The sequence below is a fragment of the Prenolepis imparis genome, unplaced genomic scaffold (assembly GCF_030444845.1).
Source record: "Prenolepis imparis isolate NDT839.2.m4 unplaced genomic scaffold, iyPreImpa1.0 SCAF_14, whole genome shotgun sequence".
Taxonomy (NCBI): domain Eukaryota; kingdom Metazoa; phylum Arthropoda; class Insecta; order Hymenoptera; family Formicidae; genus Prenolepis; species Prenolepis imparis.
In genome coordinates, this window is record NW_028141172.1 from 6,439,598 (window position 1) to 6,454,534 (window position 14,937).

The window sequence follows — 14,937 nt, forward strand, 5'->3', positions numbered from 1 at the left end:
ATATATAGAATTAAATAGTAAATATATATAAAACATTATAAACATGTAAGAAATTTTTTTAAATATCTATGTTATATTTTTGAAGATTTAATAAATAATGGGTGTTTTATAATTGTAACTGTCAATGTATGTGTGTTGCACAGTTGCATCTATAATAATTCAATAAACCTTGGGCTTCTGATACAAATTATAAAGAAATTTTAGCTGGTTAAATATCTTACGATTACGTATATTGATCGTGCTTGTAATATGTTCCAAACGTAATGGTGGTATATGTAATGTTGTCGCAAATTTATATATCTGAAATAAATATTATTTTAAATTTGATATTTATCAATCAATAATTATGTAATTATAATAAGAAACGAATGCAAGATTTTCAAACAGTAAGCATAAGTAATTATATCGATATACAGAGTATTACATTTTAATTTCCCCAGAGAAATATCTGCGAAATTATGCGGAATACGAAAAAAATGATTAAATAAGTTGTAAGACTTCCAAAAGGAAATAAGTTGACGCTTGTAAAAGTATTTAATTTGCAATTAGCAGCTACATATTTTTCCTTACAAACATCTATGTGTTTTTTTTATACCAATTAATTCTTCTCATTATTTTATGCATAAAAGTATTAAGGTAAAATAATAATAAAAAAAAATATTTTTTTTACGAGATATTTTCTAATTTATGTCAAACTAAAACATAAAATATCTCGTAAACTATTCACTTTTTAGTCATCTACCCTAATAACTTTTTACGCCAAATATTGCGAAAAATTGATTTATTATATAAAAATTAAGATAGTTCTATTTAAAAAAGAAATCGTAAATAATCTTCAAATGACCTCGAAAATCGCCGCATAGAAAACAGTAAGTAGCGACAATTTCTTTTTTCCTTGAAATTTTTATTTTGACACTTTTTTCGTATTTTGTTTAATTTCGAAGACATTTTCCTGAGAAATTAAAATAAAACTGTCTGTTTAAAATATCTAACAATATAAAAGAGAAAAATACGTACATTATATACATAAAATATAACATCTGTTAAATATAACATCTGTTAAATATATATATATATATATATATATATATATATATATAATAAAATATGTATATGTAATACATGTGAGAATGTGAATGTATGCGCGAGTGAGTGAAAGAAATCCAAGCGAGTGTTACAAAATCTATCCAACTGATACGATTCAGTGTAACAGCGACATAAATTAAATGTGTAAGTGTCCGCACGAGAGCATATACAAGTGTGTATATATGTTTGTATAAAAGTGAACCCTAGAGAGTCCAAGGCCCAAAGAACTCATTGTCAACAGAGATCAATGTGTGAGAGCGTGTATTAAGCTGTTATTAGAGCACACATCGTGAGAGTAATTAAGAACTTTCTGCGAGAGTTTTCTGTTACTGATCTTTATATATTGCCTGATTATTTTTATAATAAACGATTCTATTACCATCTTAAATAAAATCCTACATACATTTTAATAAAAAATTAATATTATAATAAAATCTTTATAAATAAGTATAAAATTTACCTCGTCAAGTTGTTCAGATGAATATGCATTATTAATAATCACAATTATTACCGCATTTATACTGACATGACTATAACAACAAATAGTATGTATAGATTTATAATTAACACATACACAATAAATCTTTATAATAATAAACAATATTCTATTTAAAGAAATGTTATTACCTGAACTCCATTAGGTTATAACTATTCAATAATTCTTTAAGTTTTGTAACGTTCTTAGCATGTCTCGATAGAGCAGAAAGAAAAATATTAGCAGTCAAAATATCAAATTTACGCGCAATTTCTTTCGTTTCATCTATCATTTCTATCGTTTCATCTTTATTAACTTTGAAATCGTATGTAAAGTATAATGGATATACATTTAGATAATTAATGATTATTTGGGGATCCTCGGAACAAAGAAGGCCCTCCAACATTTTATAATCATATCTTTCTTTGTATATCCTGGATGCTTCCTCCCATACAGGCATCCATGTACTCATATTCGCATACTTTAAACCATTACAGTAAGTCCATTTCTGCCACCCAGGTAAAATTCTGCGCAATATAAAAGTTTAAATTTTCACGTGCTCATTATCACATTGAGCTACATCAAATGATTTATGCCGTGCAATTCAGGAAAATAAATCTTCTATTTATCAGTTTTGCAGTTGTCACACTGTCATTTGACATTGCAAAACTCATCATTCCACGTAATCGGCATTAAAATTTTCTTAAACTACAGACTTTAAGCTTCATTTATGTTGTTAAAACACCTCGATATCATAATTATTAACTGAGTTATGAATTCTTGAACTTTCACAATTTTTTCAAGTGTACCTTTTTCTTTCGCCGAATGTATATACATAAATATATACATACATGTATTAATATTTGATGTTGTATGGTCTTTTTCTCCAGTAATAAATATATCAAATATAAGCGTGCAAGAATTAAAAAGACACAGAGGTATATAATGATTAAAAAGCACTTACATATTTCTAGTATCTTGTAAATATAATTGTAATTGACGCTGAGCTGCTTTAATACACAAAGAATTACCGATAATACATGCGATTCTTGAAAGAGATTGTTTTAAAGATTTATCAAGATCGTTGTTAGTGGGTATCGTTTGATCGTACGTATCCTCAGGTATAGATAGAAACAGGTTTCTTATTTTCTCTAATACGTCCTGCTATTTGAAAAAAAATTACTTTTTATATATTTTAGTCATAAAATTATTTACAAACACATATATAATATATATGCAAAAAATGTACATTCTTATTGACTAGAACTATTTTACATTTCCGTAAGAGATTAAAATATACTTTAAATTAATTAATTTCTTAAATAATTTTTTATACCGTTTATATACATACAATTTTAACATGTTTATATTTTACGTAATTCATAATTTTTTAACTAATATTAAATTATTACAGAGAAAATATATATTAGGCAATGAATTGCAAATTTGCACAAGGGTATTATATGATAAATGTTTGCAATTATAAGAGACTTCATAAATCATATTATATTTTTTTGAAACTAAAACTTTCAGTTCAAATTTTTGATATCTGTCAATAACATTTTATGATACAAAAAATTTGAATATTTATTTTTTACTTAATTATTTGTCCATTGTATTATTTACTAAAGTTGGGTACAAATTATAATATTATTAGAATTATAATCAATTTCAAAATATATATTTAAAATATAATTTTCTATAAGAAATGTTATATAATAATGAATAAAGTAATATTAATATATTTTTTTAAAATATGGTTAATATAAATAAAATCTCCAATTGAGAATAATTTAATTTCTTGTTATTCTTGTACCAATAAAAGTGCCTCATGTGCCCAAAGCGCATTAAAAATCATGTTCAAACAAAAATTAATTTTTTCTTGATACTGACTCATTAATATATATCAGCATCTTATTTGTCGGTTGAAATTTAAATGTCTTTTAAAATCAGATTTTTTGTAAAGAAAAATATAAAATTGGGAAAATTACTTTATAAAAATAACTTATTATCGTTTCTCATTATAGATTTGAAATTAATAACTCGTTACTGTGATTCATTATCGATATTGTTAAGTAAAAAGGGTTATCGTATTGTCACAATTTTTATTTTTTTAAATGATATTAAAGTTGAGTTTTATGCATAAAACACAAATATTATTTAAATGTTACATTTTTTCCGAAAATGTAATAAAAGCCATATAACTTTATTATCTGTGAAGAAAGTATATAATAGTTTAATAATTGTGAATCCTTACACAATTTAATTGGAAAAACATCTTTTTTTGAAAAACATTGCAAAGAAATTGTCTCCGTAATAAAAAAAGTAGGTATGTAAATACGTAAAAATAAGTTTTTTAATTTAATATTTTGAACAGATTAATATAAATATGAAAATATCGCTTATTTTTACACTTTTAACTTTGTGCAAATTCAAAATTTGGTCGTATATTATAAATTATAAATTAAATTAAATTTTATGTTTAAATTCCTTTTTAATAAGTAAAAATTTCTATACACACAAAAAACAAAAATAAAAACAAATTTATATTGCATAAATTGATTTAAAATAAAAGTTATAAAACTTCATTGCAACTGTGATTAAAAGGTGATTAGAAAACAATATTTTTTAATTGTATCGTAATATTTGAAAGGATTTAATGCTTTATTCAGTGCGTTTGCACATATGTAAGAAAATATGCCCGATAAACTCAAAATTAATTAGAGAAATATATTTAAAATTTATTTTAACGCATTACTGAAAAAAAAATGGTAAAGTAATGAATTTGTTACAAATGCCGTTAATATGTTTCCAAATAAAATAACAATATTGTAAAGATAACGAAGCCACACGTAATGCGTTACATTTCGATCTTGAAAAGAGACAGCACCCATAATTATAAGATTTCCGAATAATTATCATTGAGTTTTGTTATTATTCTTAATTACTTAATATATCTTAGTGTTTAAGCAAGTCGGAATTATGATATAAAATTGTTATCATATAACTTTGTTAGTGATACAATTTTGTATTTTTATTGATCTAGTATTTAATTTCATTGATATACGAGGCGCATTTTTAAAGTAAAACCCGTTTTGAAACACAGAAAATATCTTAACATATAAAAATAATTTATTGTAGCCAAAAAACTTCTACAATCTTATTTTAATCCTCCACATAATCACCATTGCCCACGCATATTTGATATCGTTTCAACATCATTGTTGGACTACCACTCTTTGTCATGGACATTTGTTCATCCTTCTTTAAACAAACGACACCATTGCCTAACTTTACTGTCATTCATAACATTTGGTTCAAAAGCATTACAAAGTTGTCTATTCAATTTTATAACAACAAACTAAAGAACAGCGTTAATAACTGGTTCAAGACAGAGGCGGCAGACTTTTAGACGGTGAAATTATGAAGCTGTTGAAACGATATCAAAAATGCGTGGAAGTCATGGATGATTATGTGGAAAAATAAAGTAAGCATGTAGAAGATTTTTGCAATAATAAATTATTTTTATATGTTAAAATTGTTTTTTATTTTAAAACGGATCTTACTTTACTTTAAAATTGCACCTTGTACTTTATTAGTGACAGTACCTGAAGCCAATCGGGAGGTTTTTCTGGATTATTTGAAAATGCAAAAATAAGCGATGTATATTCAAAAACTTGGAACATAGGGTACCATGCTATGTAATCTTTCTCTCGCCATAAGTAGCTCGCAAGTTCCCAGAATATGGAGAAATCAAGTTTTTCATTTATCGCCATATAGAATGCATCATCGATGATTTGCGCTCGATTAAGAACATGTATATTAGAATAGTTTTCAGAATTTAAGTAATGTGCAAGTCTCCTCCAGTTCTTCTTATCATAGTTGACTCTATAGTATCCTATTATTGAACAGATAAATTTTATTGATTATTTTGTATGTATAAAGTAAAAAGATTTTGAATTAAATTAATTTTATGTTTGCATATGTTTTAAACATATATAAACTACTTTATGTAAAAATTGAACATATATACATATTATAATAAAAAGATGCCATAATTAAATTAAAAAATAAAGCTTTATAAACATAAATATTAAATAAATTATAATATAAATTATAATATATCAATTTAAATATATGTTAATATATTTAAATTGATATATTATAATTTATTTAATATTTACCAGTTTGTTGTATGTTGATAATGATCCATTCAACTTCCTTATCAAGGAGTATTTTCAACGTCGGTCTCGATTTCGTTAAACAATCATTAATATTTGGCAAATTTATGTTAAAATTGATGTCTGTGTTTATAGTATAGGTGACAGGTATAAAATACGGCGTTTCACCCAGTTTGTCTTCAAACTCTTTCGATATTATTACTTGATCGTTTAAATAATCTCGTGTCACTTTTAGCACAGAACAATATTTTTGTGTAGTCCAAATATCCATCATTTCTTTCACGTTCTGAAGGTAGTTTACATCGTAAGTATCGTATTTTTTTGTCTCTTTCTCCATAACGTTCCACAGATCATCGGGAGTTTTCAAATTAGAGGAATATAGTCTGTAAAATTTAACATATTGTGTGGCAATAAATGCTACATGATATAAATGATTCGCATTAGCAAAATATAAAATTAAAATTATCCGTTTTAACGAATATAGCTTGAATAACTTATACTTTAATATTAACTTTGACTCTTACAAAGGTGAATTGATTTAAAACAATGATCGGTTTTCTTACAAAATAAGATTCAAATCAGCAAATTGCATAAAATAATGCTAATATATTTGATGCAAACCATAATATAATTTTTTCAATTAATTACTTAATTATTTTATTGACATATTTCAGTGTTTTTGTTTTATATTTAAGAAGGTGCAATATATATATATATATATATATATATATACACTTTGTCTGACAATGAGTATTTGTATGTATATATTTATATTATAATAGATCTTATTTGTTTTTTTAACAATTTTGTTAACAAATTTATTTTTTAACAGCATTTAACAATTTTTTATATTTCAAATTTCAGTTTGTATCACACCCAAATTTGAATAACTATCGGATACACTTACATAAATTTATCGTATGTTTTTTTATCTTTTTTAGAAAAGTTTATATATACATTTTTGCTCTTACATCTATTATACACTTTTTTAAACATTTTGTGTATATATTTATTATGGATTATATATATTTAAGAAATTTCTCAAATATGGTCGGATGGATAATATAATATTGTTTAATAATTTTGCATAATATTTAAGTTTTATATCATACATTAGGTCTTATACAAAATTGTTATAATTAAGATTATTATTAATGCCAGTTAGATTTTAATTTGTATTAAAACCAGACAGTCCATAATATAATATAATATATGTCTTCAAATTTCGTATTGTATGACTTTTAAAAAGAAATACATTTTTGTTCTTTTTTTTGTTTGTTTGTAGAGAAAATGTTATGTTTTGTATGTTACTTAATAATTATAAGAGTAATTAAAATAAACGAGATTAAAATATTTAATATATAAAGATTTATTTTAAAAAAAACCTTATGGGAATTAATATTTAAGGAACTTCTTATAATTATTATATTACAACACTAGCTTTTAAGACCGCGCTACGCGCGGAAATACTTCAAAATTATTTTTTTTTTTATAATATACGGAAAAAATATAATATACGGAAAAAATGTATTATATACTTCCGGTGTTGCGGGGGATTGTAAGACTCTCACCCATTAAAAACCCTCTCTGTACACAAAATCAAATCAGCAAAATCTCGCTATACAAAAAAATTAAAAAATTTTAGTATTGATTTAAAAATATCAATCAATTAATAAATAAATGCCCTCACCCACTAAACCTTCTCTATACACACACACGCTCACACTCATGCCACAACCAAGAAGTGATTTTAGAAAAAGTTGTGTGTGTGTGTGTGTGTGTGTACACTATAGAGGAGTGTATGACTCTTGAAAAAAAAAAAATTTAAATAAAAACCACGCCGTCGCACTCTGCATAAAATTTGAAAAATGTTGGTACCGATTTCTGGCGTGAGTGTGTGTGTGTGTGTGTGTTCATGTGTGTTCATGTGTGTTTATGTGAGTTTGTGCATGTCGGGTGTGTGTGTATTTGTGTGTGTTCTGGTGTGTTCGGGTGTTTTCGGATGTGTTCGGGTATGTTCGGGTGTATTCGAATGTATTCGGGTGCATATGTATGTGTTTGTGTGTGTGTGTGTGTGTTTGTGCGTGGGTGCGTGGGTGGAGGTGTAAAACTAAAAAAAACCACATAGTAGCCATCCCCGAAAAATTTGCAACACTTTGGTACCAATTTCGAAAAAATCGGTCCATAAATGTGGAAGTAGTTCGCGGTCAGACAGACAGAGAGCCAGACAGACAGACCGTACTTATATATAAAGATAAGTAACACTTACTTTAAATATGTACTGATTGATGTCGAAAATATATAATCGGGAATTACACTTTGTAACATGCGCCATATGACGGCTCCTATAAAAATATAAAGTATGCGTAGTTATATACATTTTAAATAATTTTACCCCATAATGTACATAAATTTGTAAACATAACTACTATTACTATAAATAAGAACTAATTATAATTAAAAAAAAATTATTTATAACATAAATATAAACAAATAAGAAGAAATAAATGCAGAATTGAATTTGATTAATTTGTTATTATTGTTATTAATAAATGTTTATGGTTGGCAATGTAATTATTGTTTAATTATTTTGTTTAAAAAATTTTTTATATAAATATATATCTGCATGTGTAAATACATATATACAGGGTGTCACTTCAATTACGCCTACTAAGTAGGTAGCGTTATTCCTTATCAAAAATAAGTCGAAAAGTCCTGAACAATTTTTTTGGAACACTAAATAATGGAGTAATAATTCAGTAAATCCTGGTAATATGTACTCATGCACACAGTGCGACTCACTGAGATGCGCTAGGATAAAGTTCGGCGCTGTTTGACTGTTACTTTACTGAATTATTACTTCATTATTAATAAGTGTTCAAAAAAGAAAATTGATCAGAACTTTTCGACTTATTTTTTTATAAGGAATAACGCTATGTATTTAGTGGGCGGTCTTTACGTGACACCCTGTATATATATTTATATATATTTTAATTAATTCATAATTCATAATTTAAATGTACATACATAAATACCTTTAATAGGAGAAAAAAAATTGTTATTTGTATCCGTTGTACCGCTTATTGTTAGAAATCGAGACTCATGTTGAGCCTGAACTACGAACAAGTCCATCATTCGGATATCTGGTAAAGCCTACGGACAAATAGATGTATCCGAATAAATATAAAATGGTAAAAGAAAATCACATTAGTAATACGTAATAATGAATAAAATTAATAGCTATTTTTAAAAATCTATTGTTATTTAATTTATTCATTTAAATTAAAATAATTTTTTTTAGTAAAATGTTTTCACAACTACATATTTAACAATTTGATAAAAATTATTATTGTAGATTTAAAAATATAAACGCGAGTTCTTCATAAAATCTAATAACGAATTTTAAGTATAATTTATATCTCCTCTGTAATGTTTTTTTTTTCAAATAGTGATGATATTGCAAAATAGTGAAAAAATTAATATAATGATATTTCTTCTATATCTTTTTCGAATAAGAAGGCAATTTCTAAATTTTACATTTTGTCAGAATATCAACCATAATTTTCTTATAATTGACGTTAGAAATGTTAAAAGACCAACCTGGTCGACGATATAAGCTCCGAAAAACAGGATGAAGCCCTCGCTTAACCACCAGTGAGACAAATAAAGCGGATCGAAGAGATAACCACACCATTTATATATTATATTATAAGCTATTGACTGCATCATTATAAATTTATGCGCAGGAGCATGTAATTTCGCGTTGTAAATCATATCAGCTTCACTGAAAATTGTTAGTAAATAATATGATTATTTCGAAACATTTTGTTATAAATTTGCATATTTTGCTTATAAATTAAATGTTTTTACATATGTGTATTAAAGAAATATAATTCAAGTATTGTCATACATAAAAATTTTTAATAAACATAAGAATATATAATTGAACATTAGTACACAAAAAAGTTGTTAGTTTTTTGTAATAATTTATTCGGTGTATTATATGTAATTATTTTATACAACTTTATTCTTTTATTTCCCAAAAACAAAATAAGTATAAAGTAATTTTATTTTCCATTATTTTTGTTATCATATTTATTTATCAAAGTGATAGAATAAGTCTTCTAGCGATTTTTCCATGAATATATAACAAATAGAAACTATACTCATACACATACACAATGCGTTTAGTAATAAAAATAAGTTCAGTAATAAGAACAGAAACATATATTTTTAACATAAAATCTTAAAATTGTGTCAAATTGTAGATAATATTTAAATTCTTAGTTTGATATAATGACGAAAAAGTTTCTCCATCATTGAATGTCTATTACATATCTATAAATGTAAGTTATTCAGTAATTGAATTATAGTAAATATTACATATACATGCGTTTTATTGCGTCATTCATTATAATTGCTAATAGGAATTACTTGATCATCGATAAAAGTACATATTTCCAAATTTTATAAAATAAACTACTCTCTAAATTGTTAAAATAAATAAATAATTGAATAAACACCGTTATAAGTCTGTATTTAATTAAACCATCAGATTTAACAATAAAAGTAGAAAAATGCATATATTTGAATTTTAAGTTTTTAAAATAATAATATAATATTTTAATGAGATATATTCAATATATGTCTACAGTTATTTGCAGAATATATGTATTACTTGTAAATAATCAGACCACTGGTCCGCCAAATTTTGTTCTTGAAATTCGGAACGGCGACATAATCCAATTTTGAAACATTTCTAGAGATATTCCATTGATTTTCTAGACGCAAAGTTATCATTGTAGCAACATATAGACCGAATTTCACGTAGGGTGCAAAATACGGTGTGCACCACGTTTCGATGGTAGTCTTGTTCCAATTAAAAACATGAATTGGATGCAGATCGTCAACTTTATATATTAAAATTGCTACGTCGTTTGAAGATATTTTAGATGTCGTTTGGAAGTGAGTAAGTATTATCGTGCCATTGGCTGTAATATTGTATTTTCGTATCGGCGCATTCGATAGAACTCTGTATCTTTTGTCATGTTTTACTGAAATTTTAAAGGTGGCACTTAATTCCGGCTCGTCGAAACATGGAAATAATTCTCGGGCTGTTTCTTCCTGATTTAGTATCGCGATCATCCACCTATCACATTTTAATGACATGCTTTAGAGAATGACAATTTTTCAGCAATTACTGATACAACAATTATTAAGAAAGCATTGCAGAATGTATTTGCGCAATATATAAATAATGTTAAAAAAGTATGATAATGATTATCGCTCATTATTCATTATTATTTATAATTATATGTATATTATTACACGTACATACACAGCAGGACAAAAATACTAGTCGTCCTGAAATACTATGCCAAAATCAGAGATTGGACTTGTCATAAGGATGAAAAAACTTATTATTTATAACTAAATATTCATATATGTATATATATATATGTATATTATGTATTTATATTATATGCATGTATACATATATATTTTTATATATTTATATTTTTATATTATTTATATACATTTATTTATTGCTAATTTTTAATATATTTTTATATTTACTCACCCTTCCTGTTTATGTTGGTACCAATAAGTTCGCATAAAGTGTAAGGAATATCGTTTAAATATAAAGTTCTCAAATTTTATATTCAAAATATAAAATCCTTTTTCGAAATTATTATGAAGCCCTAATTGTTCATCAAAATTAGCGGTGGCAGTTCCATATCCAAGGAGTATATAATTTGCTGTATAAATTTTTGAAGTCTTTAATGACCTCAAATTCACTATTAATACATCTATATGTGTTGATACATCAAAAGTTATGTTCCGTAATGCACAATTAATGAGAACTTCGATATTGGACTCGCCCTTTAACACATATCTTGATTCCAGTTCGAGCTTCAAATCATAATGGTATGGTACCAGACAGTTTGACGAAAAAGCCATTGCCATTACAGCGATGTGTAATAAAATATTTAATGACAGTTTTAGGAACATAATGTCAGCTTTTGCTTCAAATCTGCAAACATATATTTTTATTAAGATTGAAATAAGAAACAAAAATGGACAACAAGTAAATATAAGTGGAATACAAAACTGTCGACTTCTGTCAAAGAAAAGGGAAACATAAGTTGCAGCAATTTAGAAAAATATACAATCTATTTAGATAGTTGTACATTTTTATAAATATTTTTTATTGCGTTTTATGTTAAGCCTTCTTGATACTAGCCACAGCCACGTTAGATTGTGACGTCAAAGGCGAAAAAATACGCGTTAAGACTACTTGCGCGCCATTTTTATATAAACATATATTTTGATAAAACATAACTTTAGATGATTTTAGCACACTTTAAAAATACTCTCCGATAATTTTTCCTTTCACAGTTAATCAACAATTGTAAAATAATTGAAACAGCAAACTTTGTCACGCGAAATGACTGCGCATGTGCAAAGACCTGACGGACTGGTCCTCATTTCACAGTTACTTTACAGTTGATTATAAAGAGAAAAAGATAATTTTCGGAATATTTTAGAAGTATATACTAAAGCAATCTAAAATTGTATATTATCATAATATCTTCTTATCTAAAAATGACACGCAAAAATTTTCAGCTTGTATTTTCTCGCTACTTTGTTGAATGTTGTTTCTTTCTTAACAGTTAAATACACTCGGCCAAATAGAGCGGTTCACTTAAAAAGTAGTAAAAAATCCTGAAAGTTTAAAAATTTATAACTCAGTTAATAATTATGATATCGAGGCGTTTAAAAAACGAAAATGAAGCTTGAAGTCTGCAGTATGAGAAAATTTAAGTGCCGATTACGTGGAATGATCAGTTTTGCAATGAAAAATGACAGAGTGCGAACCTGCAAAACTGATAAATAAAAGATTCACTTTCCTGAATTGCACAGTGTAAATCAGATGATTTAGCTCAATGGGATAAAAAGCACCTAAAAATTTAATCTTTTCACTTTAAAATGCGCTTTGGCGGAATTTGATACGATAATTTTTCGCCGACCTATTTTAATTTGAAAAAAATCGATTTTTTAACAACAAATTATGGTACAAAATTGGTATTTGCTATCTTTATTAATATAATATAAAATATAAAAATAAAAATAGAAAATTATAATTTTTGTGTTAAAAAACCGACTATTTTCCATTTGAGATAATTCAGCGAAATATTATCGTATCGAATCCTGGTAAAACGCATTTTGAAGAGAGAAAAGTTTGAGTTTATACGTTTCTTTTATCTCATATGTCAACTGATTCACGCCGTGCAATTCAGGAAAATGGACCTATAAGTTTTGCAGATTTTTACTCTGTTATTTTTCATTGCAAAACTGATCATTTCACGTAATCGGCACTATAATTTTCTAAAACTACAGACCTCAAGCTTTATTTCGGTTTTTTAAACACATTGATATCATAATTATTATTTGAGTTATAAATTCTTGTACTTTTACAATTTTTTACTACTTTTTAAGAGTACCGCTCATATGGCAGTGTAAATTAGAAAACAAAAAACAGAAAACAGAAATATTGAAGAAATAGATGAAAATAAATGGAAAACTCTCGATATCTGAGAGAAAAGAAATCTATATAAAAAAAAATTACATTAATTTATATAAAAAGATTTAATTTGTTTATATAATTGATTAATTCATTGAGAAATTTTTATATACAAAAACTAGAGTACTATACAAGCAGCGCGCTAATTATTGTGTATATTTATATTTATGATGTGAAGTATGCAACTTTTAATCGCTTACAGAATATCAAAATGATTATAGCAATAACAACTCAGTTTAAAAAAAAATCAACATCTTAAACTCAGCCCGATTATTAGACAACATCAAATTTTCACGATATTAATCAAAATTTACATTGGACATCTTAGATTCGTGAAAGCTGTTAAACAATGCAATAGTGTTCGAGACAGCTCCATTTTTTATAACACGAAAACAATAGAAGATATGGATTGTCAAAAAAGTGTTTCATCGCGCGATTAATCGACATCGAGAGAACCAACCAACATCGCGGAAAAGCGGTTTTCTTTAATAATATAAATGAATTGTAGTTTGTATATTCACATCAAGGTACATATTAATCTTAATTTTATATATATATTAATGTTAATTTATATAATTAAACTGTATTTTATGTTTATGTAATTTTTTTGAAGAAAATTGTTACGACTCTTATGTGAAAAACACAATACAAGTTTTCTGATATATTTAAAGTAAGAAACGCAAATAAAAATTTACTTTATATTAAAACTAAAAGAAGTATAATTTTTCTTCAGACTTGCATACTCTGTCTTAATGGTTTAAAAATTGTAAACTGTGAATTTAAATTTTTACTGTAATATTAAAGACTAACATTACTGTTTATTTTCTAATTTAATGATATATTTTTGATTTTGTCTATTTTGTACTTTATATAATTATTGGAAACACTTTTAACACACAGTTATTTTGATTAAATATGTTATTAGGTAACTGCTAATTTTACTACGACTTGTATTGTGACTTTCGGTTTTTTGATTCCTAATCTAAAACAATAATAACGTTACATTAAATAGATTGAAATTAAGAATACTAGAAACTATAAGAACTATTATTTATATTGCAAATGCATAGTTAAAATTATAAGTGATAAATTAAAATAATTAATATTATTGATGAATTGTAGATAATAATAATTAATATTGAAATATCAAATACTGAATAAATTATAGCACAAATGGTAAATAAATACTATTCACGAGACAAATAAAGAAAAATAAAGAAAAATTTATAATTTTTTAAAATTCTTAAAGCAAATTAATTTTATTATTAATATAATCTGAATTTATATATGTGACTATATCAATAGCTACACGTGTTTAACCTTACTAAAACTGAGCAATTAAATACTTACCTTGTATTTTGATGATAAATAAAATATGCAGAATATAAATTATAGTGCGGAGCAGTTATATTCAAGTTAGTTGTTTTAGTTTCATCATTTAAGCTAAATTGTGTCTTCAAACAGTTAAATCTATAAATAATATTCCTTATATATTAGTTTATTTTTCAAGAATGTCAAGGTTAATACGAGATATCAAGGTAAGTATGTCGATTTTAACTTAAGAATGTATAAATAATTCCTTTTAATAACTGGGCTTTGTCAGTTATTAG

At 25.6% G+C, this 14,937-nt stretch overlaps 1 protein-coding gene across 1 annotated transcript; it reads right to left on the reverse strand.

Moving 5' to 3' along the window:
* Positions 1-1,709: 1,709 nt before the first annotated feature.
* Positions 1,710-14,728, reverse strand: LOC145945587 (aminopeptidase N-like). Its single transcript, XM_083054646.1, has 10 exons — positions 14,678-14,728; positions 11,324-11,776; positions 10,421-10,891; positions 9,343-9,526; positions 8,778-8,895; positions 8,012-8,087; positions 5,746-6,125; positions 5,170-5,459; positions 2,526-2,725; positions 1,710-2,088 (listed from the first exon to the last, which is right to left on the reverse strand). Exons 2-10 carry the CDS (start codon positions 11,752-11,754, stop codon positions 1,710-1,712), a joined length of 2,529 nt encoding a protein of 842 aa, XP_082910772.1. The 5' UTR covers positions 11,755-11,776; positions 14,678-14,728.
* Between the last annotated feature and the right edge of the window lie 209 nt (positions 14,729-14,937).

Bases quoted from the DNA above. Each gene is read 5' to 3' on its own strand.
- LOC145945587 (XM_083054646.1), bottom strand. From the start codon at position 11,754: ATGTTCCTAAAACTGTCATTAAATATTTTATTACACATCGCTGTAATG. The intron at 8,088-8,777 runs GTATTTATGTAT...ATATTTTTATAG, and splicing joins TTTTTTTTCTCCTATTAAAG to GAGCCGTCATATGGCGCATG. The intron at 2,726-5,169 runs GTACTGTCACTA...TTTTTCAAATAG, and splicing joins AACCTCCCGATTGGCTTCAG to CAGGACGTATTAGAGAAAAT.